At 37.9% G+C, this 16114-nt stretch overlaps 1 protein-coding gene across 6 annotated transcripts in view; it reads left to right on the forward strand.

Annotated features, from left to right (window-relative positions):
• The window catches only part of PARP8 (poly(ADP-ribose) polymerase family member 8), a 178323-nt gene that overhangs the window by 79506 nt on the left and 82703 nt on the right, over window positions 1–16114 (forward strand). For 4 of the 6 annotated variants that reach the window (XM_045079542.1, XM_045079543.1, XM_004737907.2 and 1 more), the window contains exons 4-5: window positions 325–387; window positions 14088–14125. In XM_045079542.1, coding sequence (XP_044935477.1) covers window positions 325–387; window positions 14088–14125 — 101 coding nt within the window. The remainder of the gene's footprint in view (window positions 1–324; window positions 388–14087; window positions 14126–16114) is intronic. The other 2 variants (XM_004737908.2, XM_013051355.2) reach the window with 1 other exon arrangement.

The raw sequence follows: 16114 nt of genomic DNA on the forward strand, positions 1-16114 counted from the left end.
GATTTGTCCAATAATTTTCTAGTAACAAGAGAGGGAAAATTCTTACTGAACCTATGAAAACAACTGTATAGTCATGGAAAATAAGGATACTCATTCGTTTCTGAATTCTGGTGAGATCAGGGAGAATTAGATGCTCTCTTTAAATGTTTTTCTTCAATTTGAAAAGCAGTGTCTACCAAACTGAAAGTTAGGTATAGCTTAAGGGGAAAAAAAAGTCTTCCTCATATATCCTTTAGAAAATAGAATATTAAGACAGCATCAACAATATCTGAGCAAATAATCCATTAATTCAGTCTTCTTTATTTCTTCTTTCACTGGATCTAGGGTCAGCAGAATTTGCCTTGATGAATCTTCTCTTCCCACAGGAAACATCAACATCCTAGTTAGGTATTATACTTGTTACAACTGCCACCTTTCCTTTGCTAAAACATTTGCAGGGCTCCTTTTGTGTTATCTGTTTTACTTTGTTGCTACCTTTTAGTTACATATTCACTGGCTGAATAATGAATTGCATTTGTTAATTGAATATCTAGTAATCAATTAACTTTGTGGTCAAAATATGCCAGATTTAAGTACAGTACCCTTGTTTTCAAATAATTATACTTTCCACATTAATCTTGTGAGAAGAAATCATTTTTCAAAAGCTTAATGAAGAGCGAAAAGCTAATTGATTGTAGCAAGCACTTAGAAACACTATTCTATAGTCTCAAAGTATTCTCACTCTCCCTTGAGTTGCTGACTTCCCAAAAAAGTCTGTAGTCCAGAAACAAACAAAAAAAGCAGTGGCTAGGACTACAGCTTACCAAATTCAACTTTATATACATATATACATAATGAAACAAAATAACGAACTATGAAGGACTTAAAAAATCATTTAACCCACAAAGAAAAAAAAAATACTACACCCTAAAGAGAACGACCTTATGTTTGGCAGACAGAAAAGTAATAAGACCTGTGAACTTGCAACGTTTCTTGTGTAGTATCTGATTTATTACGGTTCATTTTAGGTCACAAGTTCTATAAAATGTGTGAATGTTACTTAAAATCCTAAGTAAATCATGCAAGTAGACACTTTGTAACAAAAAAATCATAAAACTAAGGCTATGTGCCTATGAGTTTTTAGTTTACATAGTTTGTAGATGTTCACATTAAAACATCTCATGTGGCTTAATAGGTCTGTGTACCAGTTAGGATGATTTTGGTTGTAAGAAACAACAACAACAAAAAATATTTAAGTCTGGCTTAAAACATTAAAAGGGAGCACCTGAGTGGCTCAGTTGGTTAAGCATTTGATTCTCGATTGTGGCTCAGGCTGTGATTGCTCAGGTCCCGGGATTGAGCCCTACATGAGGCTTCACGCTGAGTGGGCTGAGTCTGCTGGTTTTTCTCCCTCTGCTCCTTCCCCAACTCACATGCTCTCTCTAAAATAAATAAATAAAATCTTTAAAAAAATTTTATTTGTTCCTTGAAAAGTTCATTGATTGATAGAGAAATTTAGTTTTAGTTTGATCAGGCCTCCGCTTCCATTTCTGAAATTTCTGGGCTCAACCTTTCTCTGTTTACCGCAGGTGTTAGAAGGCTCCCGGCTGAAGTTATGCTTATCTGATTGGCTTGTCCGTTTGCTCAGCAATTTTCTCCCCTGGGAGAAGGAATTCTCCTGCAAACCCAAGGACTTTCCTATGCATGCAGCCCAGAGGGGAAGGAGGGGAATGGATCATGAAGAGGTCCTCTACAGAATTATTTTTTATCTTCTCATGCCTGAGTTTTGGGAAATGGGAAGGAGTTAATAAAGACGTCCGTTGATTTGTCTCCTCCCATTACACAAGCTTCTTTCTTCACTTATCATCTTCCCTGTGATCCTCTTGACAATCCTGGGAAGGAGATGTTATCTCACTTGCCAAATAAGCAGGAGGAGATTAGCCAATTCTTTTTCTCAGGCTCACAGGGCTTGTGAAGGCATATTCTAAAGTCTGTGTTCTTTCTTCTGTGCTCTTCAGGCTGTAAACTAAACCATAGTTGCTAAGTAATTTTGTGAGGAAGGTTATTCCAATTTGGAAGGTCAAAGGATTTATACATTTATTAATAAACATTCATCCCACAATGAATTACAGTGCTCCCACTATATACTGGATATATGGTAGGGGCTGGGAGGTTAAGGTGAGGAAAACAGAAGTGCCTTCCAATCCTATGGATTCAATGGGGGAAGCAGATGTTAATGTCATGCAAATGACTGTATAATTACAAACTATGAAATTGCTCTGGAGTAAGATCTAGGTCTGGCAGGAAGGACCACAGAGTTTCTTCCTACGAGGTGACTTTTGAGTTGAGATCTGAAGGATGAGAACAAGTTAAGCCAAAAGGGAGGAGAGCATTCCAGAGAGGGAATGTGGCATGCTAAGGAAGTGAAGGGGGTCCTTTGTGTTGTAGCCCTGGACAAGATAGGGATGAGACAAGTAGATAGATTACATCCTCCAGGGTCTCCGGGTGGTATTAAGAATTTCACTTGATACTCCACAAGAAATTATCTTGGAAAGTACTGATCTTACATACTTTAAGGATTTGAGCAAGTTGCCTAGGTAGTATCTTAATATTGATTGCAGTTATCTCTCTGAATATTTATAGTATTTTCTTAAAACATGTTTTCTTGCCACAACAAAGCCTTACCTCATTTTTAGAATTATTTTATCATCTTCAGCTTTCCAGTCCTGGCTTGTTGTGTAAATCAGCTTTTTGTATGACTTGAACCTAGATGTAAAACAGTGATGGGAAAGGCATCTACATTTTAGTGAATATTTATCAAAAAGAGTGTTGAATTAGTTGCAAACTGCACAGAGGAGAAAAGTCCAGACGTTAAACTTTGGGGAGGAAATACGGAAATGATATTTATATATAATAAATTTAATGTTGGTGACTTGGCATGCTCTTTCCATTCGTCAGGTCTTGTTGACATTGAATTTGTGACCTCCTTTTTATTTTTGGTTATAATCAAGGAATAAAAGAGAAACAGAACTTTATTTAAATATGCAGTTGGCTCTTTGCTTTGACTAAGGGCAGTATAAAAGAAAAATTTTGTTCATGCCATATGGCATATTAATATCCCCAAAAGCATGCACCTGGTTACTAATCAAAGTTGAACTTGGGTCCTTCAAGTTCATCTCTGTTGAAAAGATGGTTTGCTTAAAATTCTAAGCATTTGACCTATCATATAGTATTTAAGCATGGAGTTGCTGACTCAGCCAGTCTCTTGAAAGTCGCACAAATGAACACCATTACTTTAATCTTGTTACATCACTTGCTGAAAATACAACTTTAAAAATTGTCAAAATAAGCTTTGAAAGTAGGAACATATGTATTATTGAGTAAGTGTTTATCAGGCAAGCATCTTCACCCCTTAAACCTTTGTAAAGGGTAATATCAATGGTCCTGCATCAACAGTTTATTTCATTGGCGGGAAAGATGGGTCTTCTCTACTGGGATGAGAGCTTAGTTCTCTTGCCTTGATTTTGAATGCTGCATAAGGGGGGCAGGGCGGGTGTATATGCGTGGTTGTCACTATAAGCCTGTTTCAAGCATGCTTGCTCCCAGCACAGAGCATATGATGTCCCAGTAAGTTTCTGCTCAAACGTTTTCTTTATGACTTTCCTCTTCTGCCTAGGAGAACTGACATTTCCTTCTATACTTTCAAGATAGGAGTAGAGATAGGTTTCAAGATAGGTTAAATAAGGACTTTGCTGTGTAGTGGTCTCTGGACAAGTAAACTAGTACACTAATGATCAGTTTGAAATGCTAACGCTTCTGCTTGTTTGTATTGAAAATAACTGTGATGCTTCCATTGTTTTGGAGCAAAGATCTTCCCCTCCATTGTGTCACTGAATTTCAGCTCAGGCCGTCAAGACTGGGAATAATGCAAGTATCACCTTCAGTATGTAGATTTGAAAATGAGAAATACAGAGAATACACGTGATCTGGGCATTCAGAACCCATGCTGTTCTGGGTATCAGAAAAAGCCTCTGAAGAGGTGACAGAAGAGCCTGACACTCCCATGCACGGTGGTGTGGACCCACAGGGGAGCTGTTGAGTACCATCATTTGCTGATTTTCGTCAAAGCTTTCAACACTTGCCAAAGCAGTACATTTTCTGTCAAGAACTGTCATGGTATATCCTCCAGTAATTTTGAGGGGAAAAAAATGATTTGTTCGTTGTTGTTTTTGTTTTTGTTATTTTTTTAAAATAAGCTACTGTGTCAAATCCCTGGGGATTTGAGGATGAAAATGTTTGGTCTGTACCTTAAGTCTAGAGATGAAGTTGGACATAGGGGAAGAAAACATCCATCTGCCTGGATTGCTGGAGAAATTTCATAGGAAGTTGTCTTTGAGATTGAGTCTTGAGGGTAGAAGGGGGGGGGTGTGTTCCAGGAAACTAAGTCTATGTATAGGAGTAATAATAATGATAAAGATATTTACGGATAAAGCAGCTAATATTTATTGAAAACTTTGGAGTGCTTGGTTTCTTCTTTTTCTTTTCTTCAAAGTGTTTTACATGTATTAACCTGTCTACTCCTTATAGCAACCCTAAGAGACAGAAAACTGCAGATTGGAAACTGAGTCAGAGAGTGTTGTTTCCTGGCTCGTAGTCACACAGTTAATAATGGTGGAGCCAGGTTTCACATCCAGAGTCAGGGGCCACTTTCCTTTGTGTGAGTAAAATGACCTGTTCTGGAAATGGTAGAACTTGAAGGGGTTAGAAGCTCAGGTCTCTGGGTAGTTGTCCAGGTTTTGGCTGGTCAGAGAGTTCCATGGGTCAGATCATGAAGAGCCTTGAAGACACACTAAAGAATTAACATTAATATGTAGAATCAGTATCTGGTGGTTATTTTTGTTTTGTTTTGTTTTTTGAAAACAAGGTCTAGAGTTTACTTTCCTCAGAACCGCTTGGGGTGGTTTTTAGAAGTACGTAGTCCATAGAAGTACATAGTCCAGGTCCTGCTTCAAATCAACCACTTCAAACTTTCCCTGTTCCAGGAAGTGACCAAGCATCTGGCACTGTGATATGGTCAAATAGAAAGTAGATCTATAGTTCCTAATGGCAGGTGCTGCTATTAGTTGCCCCAAATTTCTTGGTATTTAATTTGTTGAGTTGAAAATTAATGTAAAGAAGGCAGTGAATTCTGCTTTGTATGAGTGGGGTTTAATTTGCTTGCAGAAGGGTCGTCTGGGTGGCTCAGTGGGTTAAAGCCTCTGCCTTCGGCTCGGGTCATGATCCCAGGTCGTGGGATCGAGCCCCACATCGGGCTCTCTGCTCTGCAGGGAGCCTGCTTCCTCCTCTCTCTCTCTCTGCCTGCCTTTCTGCCTACTTGTGATCTCTGTCTGTCAAATAAATAAATAAAATATTTTTTAAAAAAGAGTTAATTAATTTGCTTGCAGAATGTCCTATTGAAATGTGGGGGGAAATGAAAAAGCTGCCTACTTGGTTGAGAGGTAGGGAATTTTTGAGCCTTCTGCTCATGGCTGGTAGGAGACTCGTGGATATAGTTGAGATTACTCATGTGAAAAAATAGAGCAGTCAGCATTGAAATAGGAAAACAGCATGAAATGTGAAATATCAAAAGTCAAGATCTCGACTCAGAAGAGCATCTTAAAAAAATAAGAGGGGACCTAGGGAGGCATGGGATTCAGGAGCCACGAAAGGAGGGTTTCATGATGTCTCTGTTTTTATTAAATGTGCCTGAGAATTTATGTAAGAAAAGGACTAAGGAAAAAAAAAGACCAGTGCTATCGTGAAGAAGCAGAATTTTGGTGGGGTCCTAGGAGTGGACGCCAGGTTGGAATGTGCAGGTGCAAGTGGACAGGTGGCCAAAAGGGCTTAGATGACTCTTGGCAAAATTTTGATTTGAAGAAGGCAGGTGGAGTGATAATTAGAAAAGGTTACAAGGTAAAGGGAGAGCTTAAACATTACTAGCTCCCTCCCCCTCCTGTTACGTTTCATACTTATTACAAAGATTAAAAAAATACAGATACAAAAAATAAAGTTTCCCTTCACCCAATAAACAAAAGATAATAAATGTTGAAATTTGTCCACATTTTTCTAGCCATGCTTCTATCAGTATGTATTTGTATCAAATAAATATGTATTTACATATTTTTAATGCAAATATGTTGCAGCTGTCTAATTTTTTGTATGTATCTTAATGTATTAGAAACACGTGTCTCTTTAGTTATAATATCATTTTATGCCATTACTTTTTCACAGTTACCTGGTGTTATGTCCTCTATGTATATATATGTGTATATGTATATAAAATAGTGTATGTAATCCTATTATTGGTATTTTTGTTTTTCTGGGTACTTCTTCATTTTAATAGTGCTACCATTAATATCTTTGCAAGTGAATCTTCTCATACTTCCATAATTACACTTTTTTTTTAAATTAATTTCACATTGTGGAACAAGTTCCCAAATGGAGCCATCATTTATGGCATCTGTAAATCAACTAGATGGATTAGTCTTAGATAAAAGAAGAGACATTTCCATCTTCCTGGGTGTAAGGAGAAAAGTGTTAACTTACAGGTGGGTTGGCGGGTGAAAGAAGTGATAGAATGCCGAGACAGAGTAGCCATATGATGACCTGTTTTAATGCGGATAATTGAAAGGGCAAATTGTTACGGGATGCTAGGAAGTTGTGAAGGGTTGAAAAGTCTACCGAGAAGAAGATGCAGAAGAGGTTATGAGGGCTTATTGAGCAAGGCTGTTGGAGCTGGGATGGGGCACCATATGTCTATAGTGGGTTCAGATGCTTTGGATCCATTGTCCTCTCCAGCAGCATTCAAAGCCCAGATTGGGAGGGAGTTGAGACGTGTCCTATCTACAGTCTGGTGGTTCTAGGCCTGGTGGATAGTCTGCACGGGCAAAATTGGGGTACACAATGAAGGAGTTGAAGATGGTGTGGGGAGAACGGTTAAGCCTCTACAGTCACATAAAGAAGGAAATGAAGCTGGAAGGGCCTATAAAGAACACAGAGAGTGAAAAAAAAAGCACATGGGGATTGGTGGGTGTCAGGGAGTAGGAATAAAGGAGTGAGGACTGAAAAGTTATAAAATTGTGGCTAAAAAGTGGGACACTGGGTTGAGATTTTAGAAGGAGAGCAGTTATGCTTCAAGCCAAGGTTCAAGGGGTATCCTTGGATTTCGTGAGCTAAAATTAAGGGAGGATGAGGTCATGGAACCATATGCAGCTTAACGTTGTCCATATGGATGTGGGTGATGTGAGGATTTTTAAGTGAAGAGAAAGAGAGTGCCCTAGAAATTCCTAATCCTGGATAAATGACAGAACAATTGGTAGCGAATAATGGTAAATGAGCTTGTTGACTTGGATATTTAGAAAATGTTTATGCAAGATAAAAATGATAATGAGTGTGCTAGTGAATATTTTGGGAAGTAAATGGCATCAAAATAGCAATTGGGAGCTGCTAGCATGCCAAGTCACCTTCTGGCTTGAGATACAAGAATTGGTTGTGGAAATGAATGGTTGGACAGTATCTTTTTCATCCTGTAACACTGAACACTGGCAAAGAGGTGCCGGAGGGAATTGTCTTCTGGTAAGTTCCCAGGGCTTCTGGGAATAGGCTAGGGAACACATATCGTCAGGTCTAAGCTGTTGTCTTGCAAGCAAATGCGAACGTACAGAGTTGAGGCCTATAGCCATAAGTGTATAGCTCCAGCGGAGAACTGTGGGCCAGGAGCTACCCTTTGGTTAGTTTTTGCATTTTGCTTTTTCTTATGTAAATTTTAAAAGTGATCTAACTGGGAAAGAAAAGCTCCCTAAGGATAGGTTTATCAGAGAAATTGTTCTAGAGAGTAAAGTAAAAGACAGAATGAAATATTGGGTTTTGCTTGCTGGGTGTAGATGAAAAAGTACGAGCTCAGAATCCAGGACTCTTGAGTTTGAGGGGACAGAAACATTTTGGGACCCACTTGTAAAATACAGCTACTGAATCCGGTACCGCCGAGAGGTCTAAATCTAAAACAATTTCCTCTTCAGATCCGAGTTCCCTCCCCTATTATGTTAAAACTGCCATTTTCCTGAGCTCTCTACTATTCCTAAAAAAATTTTTAGGGGTGCCTGGATGACTCCGTTGTTAAGCTGCTGCCTTTGGGTCAGGTCATGATCCTGGGGTCCGGGCACTGGGCTCCATGCTCAACGGGGAAGCCTGTTTTTCCCTCTCCCACTCCCCCTGCTTGTGTTCCCTCTCTCATTGTCTCTGTCATATAAATAAATAAAATCTTTTAAAGTTTCTTTAAAAAATTTTGTTTTTCTTCGATTTGTGAACTTGGAAACTAGCTCTAAACTCCCTTTATTCATACTTTGCAGGCATTTTGGAAGAAATAGGATGGTAATGGGGTGAGCGGTGAGGTTAGGTATAAGAATGAACTTATGAATGCTTTTAATTACACAAGAAAACAAATGTAGAAACAAAATACAGGATCTGGTCGATAACTGAACATCTGAGGACATCCCCTCCCCCCTCCCCCCCAACCCTTGCCCCTGTCCCCACCCTTGAACTCCTTCAGAAGCTCTTGACAGTAGAGCTAGAGGTCTTTGGTAGGGATAGTTGCTTTCAGAGGAATAACAAGTGGAAGCAGCTATTTTATTTAAGAAATGATTGAAGTTATAGAAATAGTTTAGAGATTCCAGTCTTAAATTTGTGATATTAAGAACCCAGCGTGGGGGGAAAAAGAGACGCCCGGGTGACTCAGTCGGTTAAGCCGCTGCCTTTGGCTCAGGTCGGGACCCCAGGGTCCCAGGATTGAGTCCTGCAGCAGACTCCTTTCTCGACGGGGAGTCGGCTTCCTCCTCTGCCTGCTGCTCCCCCTGCTTGTTCTCTCTCTCTTTCTCTCTCTGACAAATAAATAAAGAAATAAAATCCCAAGAAACCAAACCAAACCCCAGCACTGTGCAGTATATGCAGTATATAACGAACATGGAGTGACCAGCTAACTTCCTCTACAAAGCATCTCAGTATAGTTGTGGTTTAGAAGCCTCCTCTAAAACTTTGCAGGCATCTTTTTTTCCTGAATCAGAATTCAGAGCTTGCTCCAGCTTTCTCTTCCTGCTCTCGTTCACTTTCCTGTTCACTTCCTCACGATAATTTCGCCTGCTTTAGTATTTAATATGTACGGTTCATGCTACCCTTACTCCTCTACCTATTCAGCTTGGTTCTTTGCTTCCCTCCACTCCCTGTGCTGCTCCCCTCACCCCCCGCCCTACCTGTTAGGTCCTTTAGCTTAATCATCCATGTCTGCTTGTACTAGATTGTTCCCCTAAGAACTCTGTAAGCCCCAGAGTGAAACTGATTTGGATTTTACAGCCCTGGTGATTTTCCTTCTGGTGTACTACCAAGAAAATGCTATATAGCACAGGAGCTGATGAGTCATTTTGTAGGGCTTTTGCTTTCTATTTTGTGTTTGAAAAATTAGGTATGATCCCGAACGTGGAAATGTTTCTTAAAATCAGGAGGATAATAGAACTGTAATATAAGATCATCAGTGTTAGTTTTGGTCTCTGATTAATGTAATATATTGTGGTTTTTGAGTAACTTGAGTTCCCCAATAAGCATTCATTCATGTGAAATTTCATTTTTGTACATTTTCACTGCTTGTACTGGAAGCTGACTAGAATTACTTGGCACCTGCTGCTCTGTGTCTGGCGTTGTTCTGGGGACCTTACACCTGTTAAACCATTAAATCATCACAGCAGGCTTGTGCTGTAGGTCCGGATTCTCCCATTTTACTGAAAAGAGATCGAAGCTGAGTGTATTGAAGTAACTTCTCATAATGCCTCTCAGCTAGTAAGGCTCAAAGCTGGAATCTGATCTCTGTTTCTGTGGCCCCGATTACAACAGGCTCCCCAGTTGGAGATAAACATGGGAACGTATTAAGGCTTCCTTTTGGATTTGGACAGTCATACGGATGAGAAATGAAGCCAACTCCTATTGGTTGAGATGGTAGTCTGTTGGGAATTAATTCAGCTTAGTATTGAGTGCAATCTCTGGCAAGATTCCAGGCTTCTATCACATAGTTCTGCTGGATGAAGGATTGCCTTGATCATCAATAATTTCATTTCTACATAGTAGAGTTCCGTTGCCTAAGGGGTTGACTTATGGGAAAATAAATTCATTGAGGTCATAGTGTGTGTCTCCCCCTGTTTATCTGAAGCATCGCTGGCATGGTTATTTTATCTTCTAATTCCTGGCATTTGATTCAGGGCCATGATTTCCAAAGCTGGTCCCTTGGCTGGCCTCCACCATCTGCCATTTGTTGCCGCCTTCTTCTCCCTGTTACATACCCCCCAACCCCCACCACTGATAGTGGCTTCTGAATCCAATCTCCCACTTCTTCACTTGATCCTAAATATTGTCAACCCTAGTGATTTTTTCACAATACTAACTTTGCATTCAAATGCTATTGTGCTTCATGTCATACTCTGTGATTCCCTTTATATAATGTTCTTGAAATGACAAAATTATAGAGATGGAGAATTGATTAGTGTCTGCCTGGGGTTAAAGATGTTGGGATGAAGGGAGACAGGTTTGACTCTAACGAGGATAGCATGAGGAAAATCCTTGAACGATTAAATAGTTCCGTATTTTGATGTATGATAGTGAGTACATGATGCAAACGTGATAAAATAACATAGAACTATATGCAAACTTTATCTAATGTCGATTTCCTGTTTTTGTTATTGTACTATTGGTATATAACATGTAATTAATGGGAAAACCTGGATAAAGGCTACATGAGACCTCTCTATCTGTGCAATTTCATGTGAACCTTTAATTATATAAAAATAAAAAGTAAAAAAAAAAAACTATTGTGCTTTAAAATGTTTAAGTTCCTTTGTCTGTCATATTGGTTATGTTTTATATTCTTTGCTTCCTCTTACATTAATCATAAAAAATCATCTCCTGATTTTTTTTCTATCGAAATCATAGTTAAACATTGACATAATATTTCTCTTTTATCGGGTTACCAAGAAATGCTTTTTGAATTAATTAAACAATGAAATATACTTGATGAAAGAACAGTATATCAGTAGTTGGTCTCATTACTAATCATCTTGTTTTCCTATTCACTTCCTTATTCATTCTTGCCTTTGTGTCATTTCTTTCCATGGACTAAACAGCATACCAGGGGTTTGATCTGAGGAGTCTGGAAGACTTGGGGTTGCCTGAAGGGGTTGCACAGCCTGTGGCCACAGTCACATAGCCCTAAATCCACTCACAAATTCTAAAATTAGTCCTAAACTCTAAAAATAAGTCCTCCTTGAGGCCTTAAGACTTAGTGTTATAAGAGCCAGATGAGCCAGGAAACCAGGATATGAACTATGGTGAAACACAACCGTCCATCCACTCATATTTACTAAGACTAGTTTTATAGTGCAGAGTACGATCTTTCTTGGTGAACGTTCCATTCATGCATACCTGAAAAGAAAAAGATACTCTGCAGTTATAGTTGGGTTTTCTTTTGTGTTTTTTGTTTTTAAAATGAAAATCTGTTCAGATCTTCCATGTCTTTAATGATTTTTAGGGGGTTGTCTTGTTGTACTAATTACTCACACTATGATTGTGGAGTTGTCCCTTTCTCCCTTTATCTGTCAGGTTTTGCCTCATGTATTTTGAAACTCTGTTGTTAGGCGCATACACATTTTTTATTGTTGTGCCTTCAACCCGACAAATTCACCATTTGATCATTTTGATCTCTTTTTATCTTTATCTTGAAGTTTTTGTTATTAATTTAAACACTTGAGTCTTATGCTGACTCTTTGCATGGTATAAATTTCCCCCCTTTACTTCCAATTATATTTAATGTGGATCTCTGAAAGACAGCCTAGGATTGGATCTTGTGGTTTTGTTTTGTTTTTTAAACCATTCTGGCCATCTTTGCCTTTTTATTCAGTGTAATTCATCCATTAGCGTTAAAAGCAATCCTTGTTACAGTTAGGGTCAGGCACCATTTACTGTTTGTTTTTTATTTGTTCCTTCTGTGTTTTGTTCCTCTGTTCTTGCCTTTTTCTGGATTAAACATTCTAAAATGATTTTAGAATTCTTTCATCTAGTTATTGTTTTTTAAGGGTTTTTTTTGTGCTTGTTCTAGGGATTACAGTGTATCCTTAATTTTTCTTAGGGTTATTGTTTAGGGTTAGTATTACAATGTTTTATTTAAGATGTAAGAATCTGGAAACTGTATATGACCATTTAACCCCTCCCTGATATCATGCTATAATTGTCATGTGTATTACATGTTTTATAAATCCCACAGTGAAGTGTTAGAATCTTTAAACAGTCATATATTTTTAAAACATTAAAAGAAAAATTACAACTTCTGGTGCTCTCCATTCCTTCTGGACATTTGATTTACTGATATCATTCACCTGGAGAACTTTGGGATTTTTTTCTACTTTAGATTTGCTAGGACAAATACCCACAGTTTTCTTTTATGTATAATTTTAAAAATTTATCTTCATTTTTAAAGATCTATGGCCTGGATATAGAATTCTGGGTTCAGCCCTACCTTCCCTCCCCTAGCTCTTCATCATTGTACTCTCCACTGTCCTCCATTTCTTATGAAAACATTGGTTCTTACTGTTTTCCTGTATGTAATGTGTCAAATTTTTCTCCTCTTTTAAAAATGTTTCCTTATATTTGATTTTCAGCGCTTTGACTCTGTAGCTGGATGCAGCTTTCTTTGCACTTGCTCTGTTCAGGGTTTTCTGGGCTTCTTTAGTTTGTACATTGGTCTTTCACCCAAACTGGGAAATTTTCAGCTTTTTATCCCCTATATTTTTCTCTCTCTATTCACTTCCTGAAACTTTAGTAATACAAAATGTTTGCTCTTTCTACTGTCCCACAAGACCCTGATCATCTGTTTCTTCTTCTTCAGATCGGATTTTCCTTTCTTGTTTCCTTAAGCATATTTATATTAACTGTTTTAACATCCCTGTGGGCTAATTCCAGCACTTGGGTCAAACTTCCACTTGACTATAGGTTAGATTTTCCTGCTTCTTCCTATGTCAAGTAATTTGGGTTGTATTTAATTCACTTTGTGAATGATACTTTGCATGGACTCTATTCTGTATGTTCCTTCAAAGAGAATTGAATTTTTTTTTTTTTTTTTTTGTCTTAACAGCCAGTTAATTTGGCTGAATTTAAACTAAATTTTGACTTCTCTCTGGCAGGCAGCAGTTCCCCTGATCCATTCAGAAAGCTAATATTGAACAAGTGCTTGAGAGTCATGCACCATAATAGGTGACTGTGTTAAAAATAAAAATAGACATGGACTCTTACCTCAAGAGACTTACAGTCTAGCTGATCGAGATAGGAAAGTGAACAGATAAGCAAGGTAACTTTTAATACGTCACTGAGATAATATCTGGAAGCAGTCAGGTTACTGAGAAAGGAGTTGTGAAATTGTTAAAATGTAATTTAAAAACTATTTTTAAAGCAGTCCAATCCTTCTGAGAACAGGAGATCATTTATTTATTACATACCATGATGTGGCTGATGAATAACTATTAGTTCCACTGGCATCCTGTTGTTAATTCTTTGAGGGAAAGGACACAGGACGTGTTTCAAAAGCACAGTATATTGTGGGGAAGCAGTATTAAAAATAAATGCTTAGATTCTGAACTGCCGTACCAAATAGGAGGAATACTTTATGTTTGGTTTTTAAAAAAAAAAGATTTGATAAAATCTGAGCGAATGACACATATGGTCATAGCTTAAGGAATATTTGATATTGCTGAGATTAAAAAGACCTATCTATACTAAAGATACCATTGTTGGGAGAAAGATATTTCAAAAACCGTTTATACTCACAGAAAATATATCTTAAAATCCTGTAAGTTTCCTGTGTCAAATACCAAGGAGGTTTTTTGGTTTATACTTATATCTGTACTCATATCTATAAAAATGAATGTCTGTACTATATCTGTAAAAATGAATGGGTAATGTGAGGTTGGTTTTTATTTTGTAAAAACATTTCCTTCAGTGGTAATTTGAGCCTTTCTTTTCTCTTTTTCCCCCTGTTTTAACAGTGTATCCTATTCAGTACATGTGTCTGAAGATTACCCAGGTATGCTTTTCTACTTTCTATTTTTTTATTACAAATACTCGTGTCATGATTTCTTTGAATGTTTCTTTCTTCTGGAGATCAGGAATGTATATAAATATATCTAAGAGTGAAACGTTCACAGGAAAAGACTTGCAGATCTAGAAGAATTCTTTTGGTTGCCTGTGAGATGCATGTCACCCTGCGAAGCAGTCCAAAATCAAAATACTTTCCTGATGAAAAGTCATGTGCTTGAGCCCGTGTGATAGCTTCTGCCTGTGTATGCTTATATCATTATAAGCAAAACAAAGAGACCTGAACTGGTTTAGTTGTTGGATTTGCAACATCATTTGGCTTTTCGTAATGTAAACAGAATAGGTAAGAAGAGCAGCTAAACTAATAGCTAAAAAGAACAATAGCTAAGAATAAGCCTGTCATTTTCCTAAGTATATAAATGATTACACATTTCTCATAATAATCCTATGAGATTGTTACCATAATATCACCATTTTCCTCCTGAATGGTGACACACCTAGTAAGAGGAAGAGTTGAGACTTGAACCCAATAGTCCAGAACCTACGAACTATACCTTTGGACTAGACTGGGTATCTGGTATATACACAGTTATTCTCACTGTGTGTCTGTCTCCTGAAATGAATTAGAAGGCCTACAGACTTGTCCCTAGAAGACAGAATGTAAGAACACTGCAGATCCCTTTTTCTGTAAATCAGACCAGTGTTTTTCTTCTAGGCCTTGGTCAGTCCTATTTTCTAGACACATGTCACTTCATAGAGCCCAGGCTGTGGATGCAAACATTTCAGTCACAACAATGTGAAGATATAAACAAGATATTCCTCTTTAGTATTTTCCTCACAAGTGATATCTATAATTATATTTTGAATAAGAGCATAAGGATTGCAGAAAAAATACACCTTGATTAGTTTACCCTCAGAGCAAAGAGTATAATGCAGGAATCTATTGTTTATTGTATTTTGTGGCAAAGAACAGCAACTCTCTCTCCTACATTCTGACTTACTCAAATCAGACCGTCACCAACTATACTGTTGTGATCTGCAAGTATCATAAATTAGGATCAATTCTTATTCAAATCTAGCCATTTTATTCACACACTATGCATGATTTGGATCATATTTTTCTATGTAAAATTACTACGTTGCTATAACTAACTTTGATTATATGTACTTGTAGTATTTTTAAAAAATAATTAGTTCATAAGGTAGTATGAAGATCTCCCTTCTTTAACATTTAGGCTAGGATTTTTTTTTTAATTTTTAATTTTTTATAAACATGTAATATATTTTTATCCCCAGGGGTACAGGTCTGTGAATTGCCAGGTTTACACACATCACAGCACTCACCATAGCACATACCCTCCCCAATGTCCAATACCCCACCCCCCTTCTCCCAACCTCCCTCCCCCCAGCAACCCTCAGTTTGTTTTGTGAGATTAAGAGTCACTTATGGTTTGTTTCCCTCCCAATCCTCTTGTTTCATTTATTCTTCTCCTACCCCCTTAACCAACCATGTTGCATCTCCACTTCCTCATATCAGGGAGATCATATGACAGTTGTCTTTCTCCGATGGACTTATTTTGCTAAGCATGATACCCTCTAGTTCCATCCACATCGTCGCAAATGGCTAGGCCAGGATTTTTTGTGGCAGTTTGCATCATGCATTTAATCATGCAGTTTTTAATAATGTCAAATGTTACATTTAAGAATAATTTCGTAGGGGTGCCTGGGTGGCTCAGTTGGTTAGGTGTCTGCCTTTGGCTCAGGTCATGATCCTGGGGCCCCATGTGAGGCTCTCTGCTCAGGGGAGAGTCCATTTCTCCTCCTCCCTCTGCCCCTCCCCCTGCTCATGCTCTCTCTCTCTCTCTTTCACTCTCACTGTCTCAAATAAATAAATAAATCTTTTTTAAAAAATACCATGGCTAACATTAACAAAAATAAATAAAAATAATTTTATAAATCATAAACTCCCTTACAATTA

The sequence above is a fragment of the Mustela putorius genome, unplaced genomic scaffold, assembly GCF_011764305.1.
Source record: "Mustela putorius furo isolate JIRA1106 unplaced genomic scaffold, ASM1176430v1.1 tig00000407_pilon_pilon_pilon, whole genome shotgun sequence".
NCBI lineage: Eukaryota > Metazoa > Chordata > Mammalia > Carnivora > Mustelidae > Mustela > Mustela putorius.